We start from the raw sequence: 23,172 nt of genomic DNA on the forward strand, positions 1-23,172 counted from the left end.
CCACTGGCCTGAGTTATTTGTACTAGTGGGGCAAGTGGATGAGTCACACATGGCAGGGAAGTAGAAGCTCGAGGAACTGCATGTACCAAAAATACTGGTTACTCTGAGAACTTGTCTCATGAGTCTTGGTTAAAAATACTTTCAACATTTTATCTGACAATGGTTGACTGGAACATCATCCCATATGCGTTCTCTGAAAGAGGGTGTCTAAGAGCAAAGTATTATAAGTGTTCTTATGTGTCCTGTTTGCTAAATGACTGCAAGACTTTAACCAGCAATCTGAGTTTGATCAAAGATTTCAGATGTTTACATCCAACCCAGTTATTCAAGTTAGTTAGTTATTTTAATCCCATTTTTGCTTTGTGCGTAGGAACCTAAGACTGGACTCATATAGTACATATTATAGTACCCTGGTCGTGCCGTCTTCTTAGAAGTGGTTGGATGTCATTTGGAGTAATTTGGTCTCTTAGTGTTTGGCTCTAGGAGTTTACTTCCAGGGGGAAAAAAAAAACAAAAAACATTGGAGTCATTGTGCTTCCAGTCTTGCATCATGGTTAGAAACCTTAGACCAAGATCCATATGGTACCTAGTACAATACCTTGGTAAAACCATTTTCTTGGTAGAAAGTTTATCAATAGCATCTGAAGTAGGATAGTTCCTCAGCTCTAGGTTTTTACTTCCATGGAAAAAGTCCTTAGTGTCCTTGTGTTTTCAGTCTTGCTTCATGGGTGTTTTCAGTCTTGCTTCATGGTTAGAAACCTTAGCCCTGGGCTCATATGGTATCTAGTATGATACCTAGGTAGTGCCAGCTACTTGGTAGAAAGTTGAAAGATATCATCTGAAGTAGTATCGTCCCTCAGCCAGAGAGTGTCCTTTGAGTCCCTGTGATTCCAGTATGTCTTTTTGACTGTAAAACATGGACATGAAAGATGTAGAGCAGAACAGACTCCTTTAGTATCAAGTCTCTGTGGAGAATTCTCATGTACCTTTGCAGAGCCCATTTTGATGACTGTGCTGATGAAGTCAACACAAGTTTAGTTTAAGCACTTGGAGTAATGGATGCTTTATAGCAGTATTTGACCTTGCAGGTATTTATAGCCAAATATGAAGGCTTTAAAGACTCACCATTCCCCTTCTTGAGACTTTGAAACTTGTACCTGATTTAGACTGGAGAATCTTCAGGTAACTTGGGAGACACCATTTTGAAGACTGTGCTCATGAAATCATTACAATTTTGGCTCGAGACTGGGAAGGAAAAATGTTGGCCTTTTTATTTATATTTATATCCAAGGATGAAGGATTTAGAGTCTTGGTAGTCCTGTTCTGGAGACCAGTAACCTTAGACCAAGACAAGGACCCCTTTAGTTGCCAAGTGTTTCACTTCCTCAGCATTGCAACGCAAAGACAAAGTCTCAGTAGTCCCATTCTTGAGGTCTTGGGACTTTGAGACCTTGAGCCGCACGAGTAACTTTAGACTGGACTCCTTTTTTGTCCTGGTGTCCCTAGTATTGCTTTATAGCTCAGAACATTAACCTCAGATGTAGAATATACTTTTTTGGGGGAAAATGTCCTTAAATAATGACATTAGAGTCCAAAAATGGAAAGTAATGAAGTGTTTGGCCTTGTATGTATTTATATTCAATTGCTAGGTTTTTGGATAATTCTGATGCTATCAGAACCTTGATTATATATCCCCCGAAACACTTTATATAAAAAAATGTCATGAACCTGTTCAAAGAAAAAAAAATATTACTTAACATACTAACTAACTTAACATACGTGAACGCGAAGATTTAACGGCGTCAGCGGAACTAAAAACTTGGGAGAGATTCCGGCTATGTTCTCGTTCTACCTGTAAACTCGTTGATTTTCAAAGGACCAACTTTAACATCTCTGAAATCCCCCGTGTCTAAAACTGTTAGGCCGACTTAAAAGACAAGGTGCTTACGCGCATCCAAAAGTAAACCTTTCTTTCAATGGGGATTCATAAACACAACTATAATCGGTGAGTCGTGCGGTTTTGTCCCACTTGTAAGTGCAAGGTGTGAACCATCACGTTTCCCACCCAAAGGCGATAGCCAGCAATCATGCGCCTTCCTTGCCGTCCTCTCACCGCATGACCTATTCATGAGTTTCTGTGTCTGCGGGGTGTTACGATCAGCCCTTAATGAACAGACGACGGCGCAATCCTTCAGCGCGCCGCCATGGCAACCGTCCACCACAACTATCAGTCAAATGTAATAAAAAAAATTGACAAGAGTACAAGGAGTGCTGGTTCTGAAAAAATCTTCGCGTGTGCACAGAAATTAATCAAGAAAGGTATATATTTCAGCAAAACTGGTTCTCACTCGGGCAAGAATTTATCTTCTTAGCTTTTAGTTAGCTCGCTTTAGTTCTCATTAGCTTATAATAAATTGAGTATAATTATATTTTGTTCCTTTGCCATTAGCAGCTAGTACTTGCCATCACCACTTGGCCACATTAGAACATACACTAAGCCCAAACTTTGAGAGTTAAATAGTCCATATTTGTGTGTGTGCCTCAATAAGCTCCTCGGAGAATGCCGCGGTATAATCATAAAAGCTCTGTGTCGTTAAAATGAAACTTTCCTCCAAATAAAAATGTTTCAGCCCTTTGGGTGCCCGCTTACTATTACGCTTTTTTAATGTGTTCTATTAATAAGTAAAAATACACCTAAATTGTCCTTAAAAGGCACCAAGCTAATATTAGATTTCGGAACAGCATCTTGGTAAATGCATTCCGACAAGTCTTGTATTAAAGGCGACGTTTGCTCTAATTCAATCCATTTTTTGTTCATTTCTTTGTTTAAAATCAAACACTTAAGCCTATAAGTGAGGCTTAGTTCAATACATCTGGCCCTCCATCTGCCGCCAGAACATCACCATAGGGATGTTTAACTTTGATGCATATTCACGCAGGTTGTAAGACGCACTCTAAACGCAGTCAATGATTTAGCTCAGGCGGATACAAATTTCACTAGTTCGCAGATGAACGCAAATGGAGGGCGCTAATCTAACGACGTCATATTTCTTGCTGCACTTAAAGGCGCCTTTGGTAAGCCAAAATAGTAGTGAATGCTGTCAGACGCATCATTGGCTTTATGCATCACACATGGCGACAAATCGATGGCGTGGAATAAATACGTCATTCTAATTGGTTGGATTTTGGTGTGATAACCTAACACGAAAGCAATTTCCGCATACATTAATGCTTTTTGAAATGTCATTTATAGGGCTGATGCTCAAGGCATTTTTTTCTTTTCCCAGATGCCCGGTTATTATTATACACATAAGAAAAAAATGTCAAGCCAATCGCAGCAGCAATCACAGCAACAATTGGTATTGCTCTGCACGACAGTTAAATACGCCGGAAATGTGTTGAGGACTACACAGTCCGGCGGCTTTGCCAATTCAAGGCACTAAAAGAACAACTTCATCATACTGACATTGACAGATGACACTTGTTGCCAATGTTTACTGGTGACCCGAGCTCCATTAACCCCTGAGTGTCTGGGGATTTTTCACTAATCTGGCCTTATTATCATCCAACTTGGGTTGACTTTGAAAGGGTCATAGCGTCATCAAATATGAATACATTTTTAATGTCAACTAATAAACTGTGTTTTACTGTCCCCTTTATGTACAAAAATTGTAACAATGTGATAACAGCAAAAGTAACTATGCTGTTTATTTATATTCTAATTAAAATGAAATAATATTTCATATGTCGTAATTAGAGCATTATGACTTTTGAAGACTTTTGCATTATGGGAGTCCAGGCTAAGCCAATCAACAAAGTCATTGTAAGGCTTGTAAATGTCATGGCCGCTAATGCCACCCGATGGGTTTGGGGCTGTCAAGACAAAAAATTCTATCGCACCCAGTTTGCATCTCAGTAGGCGTTAAAAGCATGAATGCAAACAATATGTCCAAAAAAGACGATATTTCCTTTTTTTGATGGCAGTAAATGAGCTTGACATGGGCTAAATTTGACACCTACAGGGTATACCTCTCAACCTCATGTTTGCAAGCACTTAGAAGGGGCGGCGGCATATGACATGGCATATTGAAAGTTGTTATGTTTTGATAAGCTATGCAATATTTTAGCCCACTATTGGGTATTTTGTATGCTTTTTCTTTGAATATCACATGTTAAAAACATCAGAGTTGGGTCAAAATTGTCATCAACATCTAGCATAAATTAGCTGCTAGCTAGCCGGCATGAAGGTCTTTGCGCTCTTTGATGCTGACAACAGTTGCTGTTCCTACTGATCAATATGTCAATATGTCCAAAAAAGACGATATTTCCTTTTTTTGATGGCAGTAAATGAGCTTGACATGGGCTAAATTTGACACCTACAGGGTATACCTCTCAACCTCATGTTTGCAAGCACTTAGAAGGGGCGGCGGCATATGACATGGCATATTGAAAGTTGTTATGTTTTGATAAGCTATGCAATATTTTAGCCCACTATTGGGTATTTTGTATGCTTTTTCTTTGAATATCACATGTTAAAAACATCAGAGTTGGGTCAAAATTGTCATCAACATCTAGCATAAATTAGCTGCTAGCTAGCCGGCATGAAGGTCTTTGCGCTCTTTGATGCTGACAACAGTTGCTGTTCCTACTGATCAATATGTCAATATGTCCAAAAAAGACGATATTTCCTTTTTTTGATGGCAGTAAATGAGCTTGACATGGGCTAAATTTGACACCTACAGGGTATACCTCTCAACCTCATGTTTGCAAGCACTTAGAAGGGGCGGCGGCATATGACATGGCATATTGAAAGTTGTTATGTTTTGATAAGCTATGCAATATTTTAGCCCACTATTGGGTATTTTGTATGCTTTTTCTTTGAATATCACATGTTAAAAACATCAGAGTTGGGTCAAAATTGTCATCAACATCTAGCATAAATTAGCTGCTAGCTAGCCGGCATGAAGGTCTTTGCGCTCTTTGATGCTGACAACAGTTGCTGTTCCTACTGATCACTTTTTAACAAACCATGGCTGCAAATTTGCAAATTTATCTCATAAACCAAAATTTATGAGGCTAGTTTTGCCTAAAACCTTCTAGAGAGGATTTCAAGTAGATACATTAAAAAAAAGCTAGTTTTTCATAGTTATGTTGAAATGATTTATTTGGTCTTTAGTGTATTTCTTTAAATGTTTTTCACTAAACAAAACAGAGTATTTTTAATTTGAACTGACTACTGGATATTTTATTTGAACTGTATCCAAATATCTGAAATACTCGACAACTGCCGCCCTTATCAAATAGAAAATGACAACGTAAAGTTGTCAACCTGTAGATACTCCGGGTTAGGCATCCACCAGATTTTCATTTTTGCTGAATATTTTAAAAAGTTGTTTCCATGTCTCATCGATTTGCTTGGAAACATATGTTGTGGTTATCAGCAATGTTTTGAGGTCAGGCGACTAACATTCATAGGGTCTATAAAGAATCATATTTTCACTGTTAATGTGTTTTGTAATATATGTCATATCTAGGAGGTTTTAACCAGGTCACAGTGTTTCAGAACCTCCACTGTTAGGGCTACCGGAGGTGATGATGTAGTGTAGTGCTAAGCAATGTACTGCATATGTGGCACTTCACACGCCTTGAAAAAAGAAAAGAAAAATAATTTGATGAATTAGTTTGATGTCTATTGTGAAAATGCTCATCAGGTGAAGAAAAAAAAAAAGTTTGTGATGATCCATTTTCACCAATAAATATGATATGATGTTCACTAGTGGCGGTTATTGTAATATACTGTAGAACGGTAGGGTATTTTATTTTACATACCCTTTTACATTTATGTATTATGCTTCTTATTTGTATGACATTTTTCATCATACAATTGATTATTAACCTTTTATATTCCACGTTTAGGTCCAATTGTGTCATATTTTCATTCTATGGTTCCTATTACCATTGGATTTCCCTTGGGATTCCCAACAATCTGGAAGGGTTAAAATGATATTTTTGTTATAACTCATCACATTTTTGCCAGTTGAGCTAACCCAAATAAATGCCAATTTTTTCGACCTGCTTTTGTTGTTCTGAAAATGTGGCGGCAAGGCACCCTGACATGAAATTGCTGTTTTTTTTCCCCCCTCTCATTGTCTGCTTAGCTTGCCGCTCTTCCCTCTCTCAGAATTGCGAGTGGAGAAGAACCGGCCAACCCCCCCCCCCCCCCCCCCCCCCTCATTTCTCGCTTGTCTCTTGCTTTATTATTATGATTCTTATTCGCACCTCTTTATCCAGTCTGTTCTGATTTCTTTCTTCTCTCTGTGTGTTTTGTTCTCTTCTGCAGTGAAGCGCTCAGTAGATTTTAAGTCGCGGGGCGTTAAATTGTTCCCTGGCAAAGACTCCGGCGGCAAGTTTTCAATCTGTGAGTTCCCATCTTAATGTCACTGTGGCTAATGAACTAACGTGTGCTGATGGCCTTGCTTTATTCATGTCTTTCTTGCTTTTGCCTGCTTTTAGCCTCTTTAAAAAATGGCTTTTCAACATTTTAGTGCCTGAGATCAATTTATTGTAGCTTATCCGAACCCAATTTTTGCTGAAGCACAAATATGTTGGAAATCCTTTTGAAGAGTGACTTATTTTGCCTGAAAATGTTTTCTTCTCTGTATATAGATTTTGGTTGACAGCGCCTCAGCTTATGTCTTCTAATCATGAGCGTTATTGATTTTTTGCTGGCTTGTTTTGGGCTTCTTCTTTTCTTTCTTTAATTTGCACGCCATGCTATGGCTGGTTTCCTCCCTCCATGCAACATCTTTTCATTTTTGTTCCCAAAGTACAAGTGACAGAGGCTCCTCTATTTCCAAATTCCATTCCTCTGAGGGCTGCAAATCATAATCCACCTTCATTACTACCTTGTAAGATTAATACATTTGAATCTGTGAAAGTCTCAATTCAGCCCAGGCTGCTATGTCTTAATCAAGGTTATTACAAAAGTTTCTTTTCTTTTTTTTCAATTCTTCATTTTTAATTAAATTTTAATTGGGTTTGACAAAAAGCCTCGTTCAGGAGAGTTTTTGATGTACATTGTTCATCTGCTTTTCTGGGGGTATAGGGTGTTGTCCTATGTTGGACAGCGGCCATAAAATGTCATCTCAAACCACTTAATTATCATAGCATGACCCAACAACTGTAATTCAGTTTCAATATTTTAATCATTAAGGATATAATATACTGATACTGTAATCCCCCATATATAAGACGCACCCGTGTATAGCACACATTAATTTTGGGTTGAAATTCTAGTATTTTCTATCTTACCATATGTAAGACATACTAACGCTTTGGCAACAATGTACATCTCATATTTCTAAACGCCGTAAATTATACATTTCTTTCACGTTTATTCATGTTTCATATTTCTCACATTGTGAGGTGTCAGTGAACGCCTCACCATTGCTGATGGGCTTGAAGCAGTTGTTTTTCTTTTTCTTCATGGTGTGGTTATTTTACCATAAATACCAGAAGTTGTGCAAAATCCATGTTTCATCAAGTTTATGATTGTGTATATGTCAAAAGACTACATATTAATAAAAAAATCAAATGGAATACCTTTCCATGTGCTCTAACCAGTGCACACAACTCTAAATCTTACAACTCTAAATTGAATCAACGAGAGACATCATAACTTTTTCACGATCCTCTCCGTTTTAGTAATATTCCCGTGTGTGAGAACATGAATGGACTCGAACATTGGTTCAGTCTGCTTGCTTCTTTACTTGAAAATAAATCCGTGACAACCTCAGCTAACAGGACCTGGCTGCTAACTGACAACTGATTTCCGCCTTCTAGCTCGTCCCGTTATGGGAATTATTCTAAGTAAGAATGCGGCAGACATAAAAATGCACATCTGTGCATCAAAACTCAGCTTACGTGGCTGACAGATGAATCTTCCTCAAATGGTGTTGAATTATAAAAACAAAATCTAATCTAAATTTTAAATCACCATTTATAGGACGCACCCATACTTTTGGCCTTCGTTTTTTTTGGAAAATGTAAAGTGTGTCTTATTTGGGGAACTACTGTAAATGTTGTAGTGACCTTTTGTTGGCGTGTGTGTGGAGATTTTTATTTCTGCACTTGAGACGTGCCCTTTTTTTGGAGGGCATGGCCAAAGACTATTTTTTTTCCACCTCCATCACTATATACTTATCTCTCCTAAGATCTCGCAGCACTCTATCGAGCTAACTAATTTATTAGGAGGTCAACGTAAACATCTTAGCACAACCTTGGCGCCGTTGTTTTTATGGGTTTTTATTATTTTTTGGATGTAGCGCAATGTCACACGCCCTCCCAAGATTTTGCGATCAACTGAACGATTGTGATCAATGCGTGAGAACCCCTGAATTAGCTTATTGCTATTAGGTACATTAAAATAATGTAAATTGGGGATCAGTAACACAAAAATCCATGGATTCAAAGGCTTTGAAAAGTGTGCCAAAGTATCACATGAAATCGTTAAGATAACTTGTATGAAAAATCTGAAAACTGCAGAAAATTCCAAGAGTACAGCCAGTATTTTTGTGTTTTCTTTTTGTCGGACCCCTTCAATTCAAATACTTCCAGCACTGTAGTTGGTCTAATTATGTACCAGGGTAAAATGATCACATTGTGGGCCGCTAATGGTTCACAATCCATTAGTCTGCGGTCAGTAAAGTGTAAATTGACACTTAAAAATGAGCATGACTTTTTTTTTTTTTCATGTGTGAGGTCCCAGTCATTGAAGCTGTCAGCGACCACTTAAATCGCACATACTTGCATATAGTGCTTTCAAATCGTATTTGTTTTCACCCCCTTCCCGCTGTCTTCCATGGACATGCTGTTCCGAGACATATTTTTGCATGTAACCATGACAACGTGCACTATTATTTTTCACCCTCACTTCATCTACTCACATTTTAGTTTCATGCGTGGACACTGACAGCGAATGACACACTTCCAAGGACGTGCGCATCATTCCAGATGCATGAATAAACGACAAGAGTGCCCTCGCCATATCTTTTTCACCTAATTGGATTCGGAGTCCCGTTGTGATCTATTTAGAAACCCGGTGTTTCTTTTGAAAACAAAGTACTGTCATCAAATAGGAAGATATTGAGCAATGTACTTCTGGAAATAAACACAGACCCAGTGTATTTCTCCAAATAGTGGCCTGGAGCGGTTATTTACTCAACTGCAGGTGGGTGGAGGCATCCATTAGTTGGGGATGCATATTTTTCTGCACAATATTACTGCTAGAGCGCAATTTATCTTCATTTCTCCTCAATGTTATTATTTTGGGCAATGTACAAACAATATCCCAAATAGTAGAAAAAAAAATTGCTATGATTTTAGAGCTTTTAAGTAGCCCAAGCTAAGGTTAAGTAGAGCTTTAATGATTAACCAGCTAATCAATGAATAATCCATAATGAAATCTATCTATCTATCTATCTATCTATCTATCTATCTATCTATCTATCTATCTATCTATCTATCTATCTATCTATCTATCTATCTATCTATCATGTACTATTTATGTAGTCCTCCATGTAAGAAGACATATCAGTTTATTGGATACAAATAAAAGCCCAGTGCAGTTACTGTCCTATTTTCAAATTAGTTTCCTGTATTAGCACAACTATCCCTAAATATAGGATCAAATAATGTGTTATGTTTTTTGTGTGACTCCAATTTATGACACGGAAACTTACAGGAACGTGGGAATTCCAGATTAATAACCACATTATCCTATAATGCTCTTGTGCTCAGTAATGTGTCCAATGATGGTTGGCTTAGTCAGCACAGTCAATGTTCCTAACAGGTCGCCCAGTCACACTTCTACAGATGGTGCTGCCCTGATCGGTTCAGATATTAATTTTTCTCCTTTCTGACTAGTTTAGCAACCAAAGTGAGCATGCACGCATGTCGGACGTTATCGCTTATTTATGTCGTCAAACGTGTGCTCCTCAGTGATGCCCTTTACGCATCTACATGTTAGTCCCTCTGGGGTACGCCGTTCAAATAGTCCAGATGGTCAAATTAGCCGCTCCAGCAAAGCAACAAACTAGTCCGTCGTCGAAACAACGCACACGCATCCACCACCACCTGCTGGGTGTTCGCTAACATGTTTGTTCGCTGCAGAGAGAACTAAACCCTGCAAAAAATCCTCCTTGTAATGTTAATGTCATTGTCACAATGCAAAGTATTTGAAACATGGACCATGTATCAGGCAAATTAGCAGGATGGTCGCTATGCACACACAAAAGTGCAGCTAATGGGAATATCATTGGCATGGCAGATAATTAGCCAAATAGCAAACTATCCCTCACATCAGAATGTTGGTTGTTAAACACTGAATTAAATTAGTGGATATGTTCATGTGTCATTAGGGAAAAGTTGAAGTAATTGTCATGTCAGGAACTATTTTTAATTGAAAATTAATTAAAAATGTTGGTTAAACCCATTTAGTTGCATGTCAAAAGTTTTTTCAAGATTTGAGTGTTAATAAAGTGCATAGTGAAAACTGTAATGATCTTTGAAGTATTACCTTTTTATTTGCATTTTCAAAATGTGGCAGAGACAAAGTTTTACTGTACATGTCACATATGGGATAGTTGGGGTATTCCAAAGCTGGATTCGTTATTCGAGTACATAGGCAAAATGGAAAGGAAAGCCACAAAGACCACACACTGCGATCCTTGAAAGTTTTGTATAGGTTCAAATTCAAAATAAATAGCTTGAAAATTACCGGATTAAATTTATTTATATATATATATATATATATATATATATATATATATATATATATATATATATATATATATATTATATATATATATATATATTCAAAGACAGTTGTCCCAGACTACCAGACAGTGAGACAGTACTTGGGCCCATTTGGGGTCATGTCACAATAAGAGACCAACAGGTCTGCAACATAAAATAAATAAATAAATAAATAAATAAAAATTGGGGACCTCTGGTGATTCCCCAACACGTTCAACTATTTGTTGCACTACAGGCCATCTTGTTGTTTTGAAAAAAAAAAAAAAAAAACCTTAAAAATTGGAAAGGTGAAATTGTAATTTTCCTATTTGTAACCTGGATAGGTGGAATATCGAGAACCAATAACCCTTTGTAGGTAAATAAATGCACCTAAATCAGGTACTGCAATGACAGAAAAAATACGGACGAGAGAAAAACGTTTACACGAGATAATATTGGTAAGAAACTACAGGTATGAAGTTCATTCTTCAAAAACAACAATCAGCTCATCTTGACAGTCCTTTCAAAAAGAACGAAGTTCACGAGAAACGCTCAAACGTTGACAAAACCACAAACGGACGTGAATCTTCCTCGGCCCCTCTTTACACCACTACTTTATCTCGTTGCTTCAGCTCTGTCGCCGCCTGGCAACTCTCTCATCAGCCTGATTTGAAAACAATTCGTATAGTTTCTCTTTGGCTTTTTTGAAGTGTGAACATTTCCGAGAAAGATCGTCGCCGGGTTCTCTTTACTGACGTCTTCGGAAAGTTTTGGCGAGTGAAATCACTCTCGGGTTGTCTCCCAAAGCTGCGGGATACCATAAGACAAACAAGATTCAACCTGTTGGTGGAGAATAAATCCATGAATAATCGTCTGAAAATAATATAATGCATAATTTATTTATCTTTACTTCAATGGTAACCTATTTTAGCGGATTTAGGACCTCATTAGGTATTATTTTCAACAAGTTATTCGTATGATCTTCAAGTATATAACCAGGGCGACTTCTTTCCTTCCCAGCATTTTTAGAACGTTCCTGAAGGGAGAACGTGTGTTGGCGTAGTACAACGCAAACACAACACACCATGGGGTTGTTACTTATTCACACAAAGATATTCCAAAGGTTTAAGAGGGGAAATAAAACAAGTTTTGCACTTTAATCTCTCATTCTCGCCTTCACGCGAAGATGGTATTCTCCAGGCGGACAATTGTTTTTCTTGAATCTTTTTAGGATTTTGTGTTTAATTTTTCAGAGTTAAGATACCTGCTGGTGTACGTTGTCATTTACTTTTTTTTTTTGGGAGGGAGCTGTGTTAGTTTTGTTCGTAAAGTAGAATTAGGGCTAGACCCAGCAGTCTAGACCTTTTGGTGCTTTCTTTGAGACGGCGAGAAACACAAGAGAAATGTTGAGATTACTGTTTAGTTTAATTAGTGTGGCGAGTGCCTACTGTGCTCAGGTAAATAGAGAATAATTTGTGAAAAAAAAATCTTAGTCCAGTTTATTAGCTAACACGGGGAAAGCATGTATGGGGGCAGTTATCATGAAAATTAGCCCCACTTTGACAAACGCCAAACGCTTACTGGAAAAAGTAATTCAGGACAATTGTAATTTTACATAATTACATAATTAACCCAACAAATGTGTTTAAACAAAGTTCAATATATTAAAAATATAAATTTAGTGTAAAACCTAAGCACAAAAGTGTGTACTGATTTAAAATTGACCCCAGTATTGGGTCAGTCCTTTTTTGAAGTATATTTTGTTTGGGATTAACCTCAGAACACGGACCGGAATTGGACTTCAAACAGACAGGAAGTTCATTGATACTACAAAAAAAATTATTTAACAAAAAGCGCACGCTCAGTGTGGAAGGAAAAGAAAACAACAAAAGGTGTAAAAGTACAACAGAACTCAGAGTGGATATGAAAGTGCAACAAAAAGACAGACATATAAAAGTCTATGCAAAAATACATACACACCCAGAGTCCACATGAAAACGATGATACGTGAGAAAGTAACAATTAAAAAAACGAAACTAAACTAAAAAACTAAAAAAAAACTTACATAATAACTACAGAGCAGATGGGATTAAAGATTCGGAGGCTGATTTTTCAGCCTGATTTTTCAACTTAACGAAAGGCATAGAATAACCTGGTGTCGTTCTCCCGCTCCGGCAGACCTAAAGTCCCGTGATGACCGATGAGAGCCAGGTGTGCAGCCAGTGACTCCTCCGCCTCATCAAGGAAACTCTCCGCCTCTACAGATAAAAAAAAAAAAAAAAAAAGCAGCGAACAAGAGAAGTGACATAATTAGGTTCTTTTCAACCTGCTTTTAGAGTTTTTAATCAATTTATTTTCAGTGTACACTCTGAAAACCGTCGGGATTAAAACAACCTCATTATGGGTCAAAAATTGGGTCTTACTGACCCAACTTTATATGTTGTTTTACACAAAACAACGCTAAAAATTGTTAATTTTGTATAAGACAAACCTAAAAAATTATGTTATGTTGATATATATGTATATATGTATGTATAGCTATTACTTGGGAATTCATGTGTGTTTTTGTTTTTTTCTGTGTGTTCTTGCAGTAAATGAAGGCGGTGTGCGACAGGCGTCAAACTCCTGCCCCGATCCCGGCGAGCCAGAGAATGGTAAACGCCACGGTAACGACTTCAGGTACTGTCTTCATTTTCCGTCACAAATTGGTTACAGCAACTCTTAAAAACTTTGTTTTTCTCCGTTAACTCAACAGTCTTTCTCATTTTTCATTCAGCATCGGCAGCGTGGTGCAGTTCAGCTGTGATGAAGACTACGTACTCCAAGGTAGCAAAAGCATCAGTTGCCAGCGAGTGGCCGAGGTTTTCGCGGCTTGGAGTGACCACAGGCCCGTTTGCAAAGGTAAGAAAAAAAAAACTTTTGAGATATTTGCGTCGACTGGAAATACATACACAATTTTGGAAACAACTCATTCGGTCAGAATGGTTCTGTTTTGACACCTGGCCTGGTTTTCCTGGGGTCCCACCAATGTACGGAAGCAAGACAAAGACTGAGGGCGCCCGTCACTGTAAATGCCAAAGTCATTTGTCAACACTGGCCTTGGGATGGGCTTCACAGTCAGGCAGGAGACACATACTTGAAGATAGAAGACAAAATTTATGGGGAGCATGTCCCTTTGTGGAAGAATGAAAGAAATTATTGCATCAGTAGTCTAATAATAAATCAGACTCATACACCATCAAAAAAATGTGGTAAGCATAATTTTTCCGGAGACAGTTGTACCGTTCCATTCTTACTTTAGGAGAGTCTTTTCCAATAAAAAAATATGGATAAGGAGACAACTGAGAGAACAGGTTGTAATTGTGTGTAATTGGTATTAGTGTATCCGACTGCAATTAGAGTATTAATCTGAGCACCGCCAAGGTCAGGAATCCTTCATCAGCTTTGACACGTGGACTGACTTCCTTAACACGATCTATTCATAAGCCCGGTTAATTTTCAATCGATTTAAACATTATGATACGTCGGCCTCCCTCGGTTTCGGATGGGTCCACAACAATCAACCTTATTATCCGAGTCATTATTAGAGATATTAGACTTCTCGATTCCTTACGATTGGCAATTTAAGATGGTTAACGCCTGTTAGGGAATCATCATCACCAAAGACAAAATAATGAGCGTTGAAACGCCTGCCATTAAGTCTCGAGCGTGACGATTGGTTAAGCGTCCTCTCTCCGGGGAAGCCACCAAGTTTAAGAATGTTGCGTAACAGTGATTTGTTTGCAATAAAGCAACAGCATTATGAGCAACTGCACAGCGGGCAACTTTGTTTGACATGACAAAGTGCACCGTGCCGCTCCGGCAGTTGTTGCTTAGTAACAAGGCCATTATGTGCTTGGCCTCGCCATCCGACGTGCACCATGGGAATAATATACTCCAGGTAACGTTTAATCTCATATACTGTAATGTTAAGCGGCAGTACTCCTTCATTTATAATGTGCGCTGTGTGTTTATCATATTTATGTGTTATACAGTCTGTAATTTAGGTCTAACAGTGTGCATAAAGTCACAGTTTGGTACTCATCGCGGATTCTAGATCAGTTTAAGCATCCAGGGACACTTACAGAGAAGACTTTTCTGAGGACCCGATTCATAATCCTCAAGCTCATTAACGTTCCGCGTGTAAGTTGTAATGTTACAATAACACATTTATTTTTACAGTGGTTCTCAAATGGGTGTACATGAAATTTAACAGGGTTTCTGCATGTATCATAAAATCTATTTTGTTGTTGTTGTCCTTGTTTTTAAATTAATGTTACAGGGATTACACATTTTTCTTTTTAACTTGAGGGCAAATTAGTTGGAACGCGGACACACTTATTGCCAAATTGTGTCCTGTGAAACCTTGTTATTTTAATAAGTTGTCTATGGAAGCAAATTGTCTTGAGTAACATGTTCTCAAGAGACGAGTCAGCGTTAAAGCAGATGATGTTACACAATCCTAAGTAGTCTTGTAAAGCACTTTTTGTCATATTTAAAGTTTAAAGAAAGGATAAATACAGAGGAACTTTTGATCAGTTTGTCAACATAGTGGACAAACCACTTGCTTTATATATAATTTCTGTAATTCTGGAGCTGCGACTCTACTACCCCGTGCCAGCTGTTTGCGGTATGCAGTTTATTCTTATGTATTCATTTATTTTTTATTTATTTATTTCTTTAATTATTTATTTTTGGGCAAGCACCTACAGGTATGTGCGTAAATCCTTTGTATCTGATTATGCTGGAATAGCTTGAAGGACACCATATTCTTAATACTTAAAAGAAAAATGATACTTTACAGGTATTTGAACCACAGGCAAAATCAGGCCTTCCCAAGTAAGTGTAAACATCGCTAACAAAGCCCTCTAGCTTGAAATGGGATGTTTTGGTGGCTTAGATGAGGAGCATAGCATGGAATATTGAGTGTACTCAACTTGTGGCAGAAAAATACCCCACCCCTCCGGTAAAACTATATCCGATTTTTTTTTTCCTTTAATGCGCAGGTTTGATGCTAATAGACTCTTTGTGATTGGCCAATACATCTTGCAGCTGGGTTTGCCGAGATTAAGCCGCCATCCGAAAAATCGAGCAGCCTCACCAACTACTCCATTATAGCGCAAACGCACGTAATTCCTTTTGGCAATTTTAGCCGAGGCGAGGCGTGGCGAGCTTAAGTTGCTGCAAACGCGACTGCATCTGCAAAAATAGGGTAAAAAAGGAAAAAAAGGGAATTGTGGGCGGATTACGCTGTCAGCGCAGGTAGCGTCATGGCGGTCTCCCGTGAATGTAAATGTCATATCAGCTCTTCTTCCTTGTCACATAAGAAGCTGAATGGAGCCATACAGGGATTTTATCTTCAAGACACTTGTACTACAAACCATTTTTATTTTGTTCACATCCTTATACGCTTATTTGTTTACCACATTTCTACTATTGAAATTCATTGTCTAATTATGCAGTATGTTGCACACTTTAGAGGAATGTTGTGTTGGGTTTTTTTTTGGGGGGGGGGTCGTGGGATCTAAAAATATCTCACCTCATTTGCTTTTGATATCAAACTACAATATGAGCCATACGGTTGAAAAAAGGTAATTAACAACAGAGCTAAATGATTCAGTGCAATTTTGGTATTGATAGATACCAAGTAATAAATAATAACTATCTCTGATATTAATACCAGTACGTTTAGGTTAATAAAATATTGCGGTATTTTAAAGCATTTGCCATATTAAATAACTATTTTTTTTTTCAAATGGAACTTTCTCATTGAGTTTTTTAACTATTCCGTAATATATACATTTTTACAAATAGCATGCATTAAATAAATAAATAAATATGGGGAGGCAGCCATCGAGACTGTAATCAAAGCAGGAACGCAACTGGAACATGAAATATGTTAAAAATACATCAGCTTTTCTCCATAACGTAATAAATAATATGAAAAATATAAATGAGTTTAGCTATACCTCGATGAGAAAGTTAAGTAAACAAATATGTAAATGTAGAATAGAATAGAATAGAATAGAATAGAATAGAATAGAATAGAATAGAATAGAATAGAATAGCTTTATTGTCATTGTAGAGCTAGTAAATAAAGACTTGGGAGTGCCGCTCCGATTGATACGAAGTAAAAAAAAAAAAAATACAGTATCAACAAAAACTTGAATAAATAATGTAGAATAAAAAGAGGATCAATACTTGCTCTGTAGTATCTTTACGATACCAATCCTGACTTTTATAGTGTTTCTATTGATACTTGGATTGCTCTACAGAGACCAAATTGATCGTATTTTAATAGACAAGGAAAGCTTTAGTAAATGAAGCTCCTCCCCTTAGTTGAACATAGTTCCTTGGCACAAAAGCAATACTTTGATGTTAAGAAATTATTTGGACTTAGTCCAAAAATTTGAAATATTTGATTTTTTTATTGAAATATGTTGGATAGGTTTAAACAATAATAATCAACAAATACAACAGTCTAGCAGGCATTGTGATTTATCTCCACCACATTTATTAATTGCCCAACCAAAGTTGTATAATTGCCTTCAGATACCACAAAATGGTGGTGAAGCACAATGCGAGGACATCAACTTAATTTTGATGTAGATCCTTGGTACCAAAATGCCACAAAATGGCGGTAAAGCACTATCCTATAGCACTTCAACTCACTCCAACCCAGTTCCTGGCTCAGAGATGCTACAAGATGGTGCCAAAGCACACTTTTATATATTTGGCTTCAGCACACAATTGGCCAATTAGTGAAGTAGCAAATAGCGGATTGAGAATATGCGGGACACTGGGAACATTGTAATACCAAAAACAAAGTGATTAGCACAAAGCTGCAAAGTACAGTGACGGCTGAGGATTGACCTTTTCTCTCCATGGCACCTCCTGGGTAATACTGCTCAAAAGCAATCTGTCACAAAAGCATCCGGCCAGCACATTTGTTAATAAGCTCATAACGTCCAAACATGCTTATAAAGTCGGTGTGCGGAACATGTGTGCTATTGTCACACAAAGTAAACCAAAATTAATGAGGTGGAATTGTAATAGAACAACAGATTATTATTGAGTAGCTCTGAAACTCAATGAGAAATGTGCGTGCTTGTGTCTGCTCTGACTGGACTTTTTAGGGGCAGACGGACAAACGTAGCAAGTGTCCATGTGGCACGTTGATGAACGGACAGATGGCAAGGCCACCGAGCCAAAACCAAGTGTGTGCATGCATGTGCGTGTGCATACAGCCCATCTCCTTCAATTTCCAGCCTGAATGAAGGATGCCTTATTGTACATGTGTAAAAAAGAAGTGAATCACTCTCTCTTCGGACAAGTTTTTAAGTGGGCGCCAAGCCATTTACACTCGACCGTCGGGACGCCTTGCCAGCTTAATGATGTCATCAATCAGCCTCCGAGCCTATTGGTCCATCTCTACTTATGTGGATGGGTTGCTTCGAAGTGCTCACTTGGGAGTACCTAGCTTAGGTTAGGAAAAAAAAATAAAACTTGTTATTGGACTTGAAACTTTCTATCATCCACAGACAAGCTCAAAGAATCTTACCCTGTGTTAGTTTGGTGTACATTTTTATCACATTTTTTCTTCTATTTGACTCCCCCCCCCCCCCTCCCCCACAACTCCTGTGTGCAACATTTTCACACCAAGACCATATTGTAAATTCTTGTACAAATCCTGATTTAGCAAATTTATCTATTTCTTTGGAATTGTCAGCTAAATTTAGTTTCAAATTTGATTTTACTGTATCTCGTCATATGTCGACATCTCTTGCATGATGGGCGGCCAATACAGCTCAGCACCAATAAAATAAAATAATAATAGTGCTTCTTTTGTATTGACATAATGAGTATAATTACGGAGGCAAGATACACATTTACTGGGCATTAAATAATAGGGATGGAATATATATATATATATATATATATATTTATGCTGCCTACCAAACTACTCCATCATAGCAAAACAGCTAAATGTTGTAAGCAGGCCAGTCCCATACGTAATGTATTATACAAACGGTCTTCAGAGAAAGTTACTGTTTCTTTTATCTCTGTTTCAATAATCATTTGGGATTTAATGCTGATCGAGTGGTCGGACCAGTGCACCCAAGGCCTGGTCCCTGCAGACCAAAGTCCTTAGAAACCTGAAGTGGGCTCCAGAAGCTTACAGCCCCTGTTATTCCCAGGCGGCCTCCCATTTCAAATATTAACTTTGCTTAGCTTCCGAAATCGGGGGCGCTCTTGGGTAATATGGCTGTAAGGTCAATTTTTGTAGATTGACATCCTTTTTTTTCGCTGACGTTTTTTTTTTCCCTCCATATAGTAGTAACAATATCTCGGCGGTCAACCAGTCGATTGGAGTCGACGAATTGAGTACCCTTGATCTAGATTGTTAAATTAGCCTAGCCACTTGCTAGCTAGTTGGCCACTTCAACACATTCACTTCTAGCCCAGTAAAAATAATATTTGACGTCTATTGTCGTCAATGGCGATGAATAAGGTAAAGTAGATCTCCCACTCTAGAACATATTCACAATTTAAAACGTTACTCATTTTCTGGGGGGAAGAAAAAGAACTCAAAAACACCGCAAGGACATTCCTATAATTAAAACCCATGTAGTGCTTTTTTTTTTGTCTTTTTTTTTTCGGAGTGTCCTAAAAATAAAAGATGCCCTCTAACGCTTTTTCCCCAAATGAAGATGAGCATACCTGCCGGGCTTACATATCATATCCTTTCAATGAGATACTCCCCTCTTAAATAATGTATTCATTTTAATTACACTTAGTTCCTCTGATGGCAAAATTGCCATCCTAAAAGAACACTTTGCAAGTGTTGATTTGTGGCCTGTAACATTTTTAAAAGCTGCGATGGGGAGTCTCAAAATTTTGGTGATAGACTCTGCTTTTAATCGTACTTTGTGTAATTACCCATACAGTAGTTCTGTCTTGAAATGTTTTCTTTTCCAACCGAGAAATACGGTCGACACCTTTCTCTCGAAAGCTATTGCAGCTGTCACGCCAACGTCACCGCACATTAAGTCACAGTAGCCGTTTTAATGTGCAAGTAAGAAAAGTATAGTCCAAATACTTCCATCTTGCTTGAAGACACCTTTAATCAGTTTCAGACTATTGAGCAAATTCAGAATGATCAATCGTTACGTCCACCATGGGAAATAAGGGGTGGTTCCCTCATATAGTAGATATTCACCTTTTGGGAACACTAGCCTAAGCAACCTTGATTCCCAATCAGCTCTGTGACCAGTTCACACCAAAAGTTTGTTTGACGTCCTTGGTGTTGCTGTGGAGTAGTTGGATTAAATAGACTTCCCTGGTGTTGAAGGTTCAAGGACCACCCACTAACCTCGAAGGCCGGATCCCCCTGTGAGACCACGTGGACCTTGAGTAACACACCCAGGGAATAATGTGTCTTTTCTGCTTGCGTGGAGAAATCCTTGAGAAGAATTCTTCCACAAAAAAAATAAATAAATGTCAAAGCAGAAACTTAACTTTGCTGCCGATAGTACCAGATATTTTCCATGTGACTGTAGCTAGCTGAAAAAGCCAATTTGTTTCGCATGGAGCTATGCTAACGTGAAAGCTTAACAGTTTTCTACTAATGCCATTTTTTTTTCACATGCAATCTTGCAAAATTTTCACTACTGAAAGTGAATTTCATACAAATTGCGGATACACAACGTTGAACACCAGTTATGAAACAGCAATTCTTTTCGTGCTGTTGCTATGGCAGCACAGTGCCCAATCACCTTATGGTACACCAATGGTGTGATCATCCATTCAGGCCGCCCTGATTGAGCTGTCAAAGTGCACACATGCATACTTTGTCACATGCAGATATACTGTCACACACAGGCACATTCACACACATGCATTGCTACTGTACATTCATGTAGGCATACACACACACACACGCACACACACGCATTTCGGTATGGGTGTATGGATTGTGGCAAGCTAAACAAAAGAGAAGGTCAAGAGAAGATGCATTGCGTATGAAAGGAACAATCAAGTCAGGGGCCAGTTAAGAAACTGAGGGTCACTACGACACACCAGGGGGCGATATATCGTCTTTAAGCCTCTCTTACTTGTCCCGTGGAGCATTTCGTAGTCGCACATTCCAAGAAAATAACACCCTGTGGGATGATTCGATGTACTGTTTTTCCCCCGCCCCTTTTTTACTAGTTGTCAAAAATTGGTGCGGTACTCAGGGTTTAATCTGGGCCTGTACAGCATACCAGTATAGTACTTTGTGGTCTGTAACACAGGCACAGCCAACTGTTACTAGGCAGAATCCACTCCAAGACATTTGACTAAGCCACACTCATTAAAACAGGGACCGAAGGAGTCATCATCCAAAATTCAGGAAAGAATGACCAAAAGTCAGACAAATGCTAAAAAGTAGTATGTACATTAACTTTAATGTTATTGATCATTTTTTGACAGTGTTATTGTCACCTGAAGATGATCTATTGGATCTTGCTGGACATTCCCCAATGCCTCTGATTGGACTATTCTTTAGTGGTACAAATGTAGAACATTTTAAATGAAATGTAAACGGAAGCATTTAACCACAATATATTTGTGCAAGACCCCCATTGAGAATATACAAGATTTGCGTCCTTTTTTTGTTTTTTGCTTGACATGCCTGTTCCACTAGCCGTGCGCCACGCGAACAAACTAATTAAGGAACAAACGCTGCTTCAAACCAAGCAGAAAATTACCTCCCGACTCGGAGCGGGACGAACCAAGGACGGAGCGAGCTGCGCTTCTTGATTGTCACAGTATACGCCACCTAAATGAGGGTTTATTTGGTGTGTTAACGACTAGCGTGTGTCATTTTCAGACTGGCTTATTATGTCATACGCTGTGAATTAAAATGTGGAAATTATTGTCCAATAACTGTGAAGTATAAAATAAATTCAACTAATACAGTCCGTCCAGTCATCCGTTTTCTTTTACACTTGTCCTTATTAGGGTTGTGAGAGAAGTCTATTCTGCTTGACTTTGAGAGAGAGGTGTTTCACCCTAAACTTGGCTGGTTAATTTCTGATACAAATAACTATTCAGACTCACATTCACCGATCTGGACAATTTATTGTCTTCACAACTGCCATACGCATCAAAATTTAAATGAAAACGGTACTACTTGACCCTGCGTCTCTTACAAATGTCTCGAGATTCGTTTTGACGTCTATGTGGCATGAGCAAGGTTATTTTTTTTCAGGCTTATACTATGGCCCCCGGGGAACACCGCCTGAGCCTTGTTTTCTTTTATTCCTCCACTGTCCCTCTTGGTTTTCCTTTCTCATCTCCCCACCCCAAGGCTTTCCTTCCTGTCTCATTCTGTAGGTCATCATCTTTGTATGTTTCTTGGACGGTTCAAGCCTGTTCTGTGAAAATTCTTTGCCTTGTACTTCTGCAGGTGTAATCAAACCTTGTAAGTTCTATCAAACTGGTGATGAGCTTATGACCAAGGGTGCAATTTTTTTCTTTTCATGGGTAACTCACATGAGTACCAGGACAGAATGGTGGGTACGCACCCTTTAATTAAAAAGTCTTCCTCAATGGAAATCTCTGTGTCTCTCCCACATTAAGCGCACAGTCTGTTTGCACACAGCGACGTCACGTTATTCAAGCTTGCGCCCTCGAAAAGTTACATAATTCCATCAGTTATGGTTTGTGCCTTCGTTCAGGACCCAGTTTAATGTCCAACGAAGTCAAAAGTAACTTCTCCATCACTGTAATGTGACGACGTAAAGGATTTCATTCACACCCTCTCATGAGATCTTTTACCACATTTAAGTGTGTGTCAAGCCAAAGTACATCTTGGAGCCACTTTTCAGAAAAAAAAAAAAATCTTCAGCTCAGGCTTGGTTGTCATCGATAAGCAAATGTGCAAAGTGAAGCATGTGACATTATGCATGAGTGATTGCTGTCTCTTTTGCGTACCGGCGTACCAGTGCATCCCTGCGAATGGCAACAACAGTCAGTTGACTAGCTAGATCGGACCTAATGTCATAATAATTGCCCATTCATTTGTTGCCAAACCCTAAAAGGACTCTTTAAATCAAAGTCTTTCCCTTAAAATGGTATACTTGTCTCGGCCCTAGTTGTTGCTCTTCTAGTTCCACTTTAAGTCTCTGTAGATGCACAAAGCCAAAACCATCCCCATCGGTCAATAGTGCAACGCTGTAGTATTCCACAGCCGATTAAGCTAGCACAAACTAGCACACGTCTCCAAATAAGCAGAACTAGCGGGAGAGATGTCTTTGACCGTATCAATATCTTCTCCCTGACCCCTCCATTCAA

The 23,172-nt window shown here is 38.5% G+C and overlaps 1 protein-coding gene across 6 annotated transcripts in view; it reads left to right on the forward strand.

The window, feature by feature from the left end:
* Nucleotides 1-23,172, forward strand: part of csmd3b (CUB and Sushi multiple domains 3b) — a 343,211-nt gene that overhangs the window by 213,833 nt on the left and 106,206 nt on the right. For 5 of the 6 annotated variants that reach the window (XM_088404543.1, XM_088404544.1, XM_088404545.1 and 2 more), the window contains exons 7-9: nt 6,341-6,418; nt 13,386-13,473; nt 13,571-13,695. In XM_088404543.1, the coding sequence (XP_088260669.1) occupies nt 6,341-6,418; nt 13,386-13,473; nt 13,571-13,695 (291 nt within the window). The remainder of the gene's footprint in view (nt 1-6,340; nt 6,419-13,385; nt 13,474-13,570; nt 13,696-23,172) is intronic. The other variant, XM_088404547.1, reaches the window with a different exon arrangement.

This window comes from Hippichthys cyanospilos, chromosome 21, assembly GCF_059441005.1.
Source record: "Hippichthys cyanospilos isolate Australia breed blue-spotted pipefish chromosome 21, RoL_Hcya_1.0, whole genome shotgun sequence".
Classification (NCBI taxonomy): domain Eukaryota; kingdom Metazoa; phylum Chordata; class Actinopteri; order Syngnathiformes; family Syngnathidae; genus Hippichthys; species Hippichthys cyanospilos.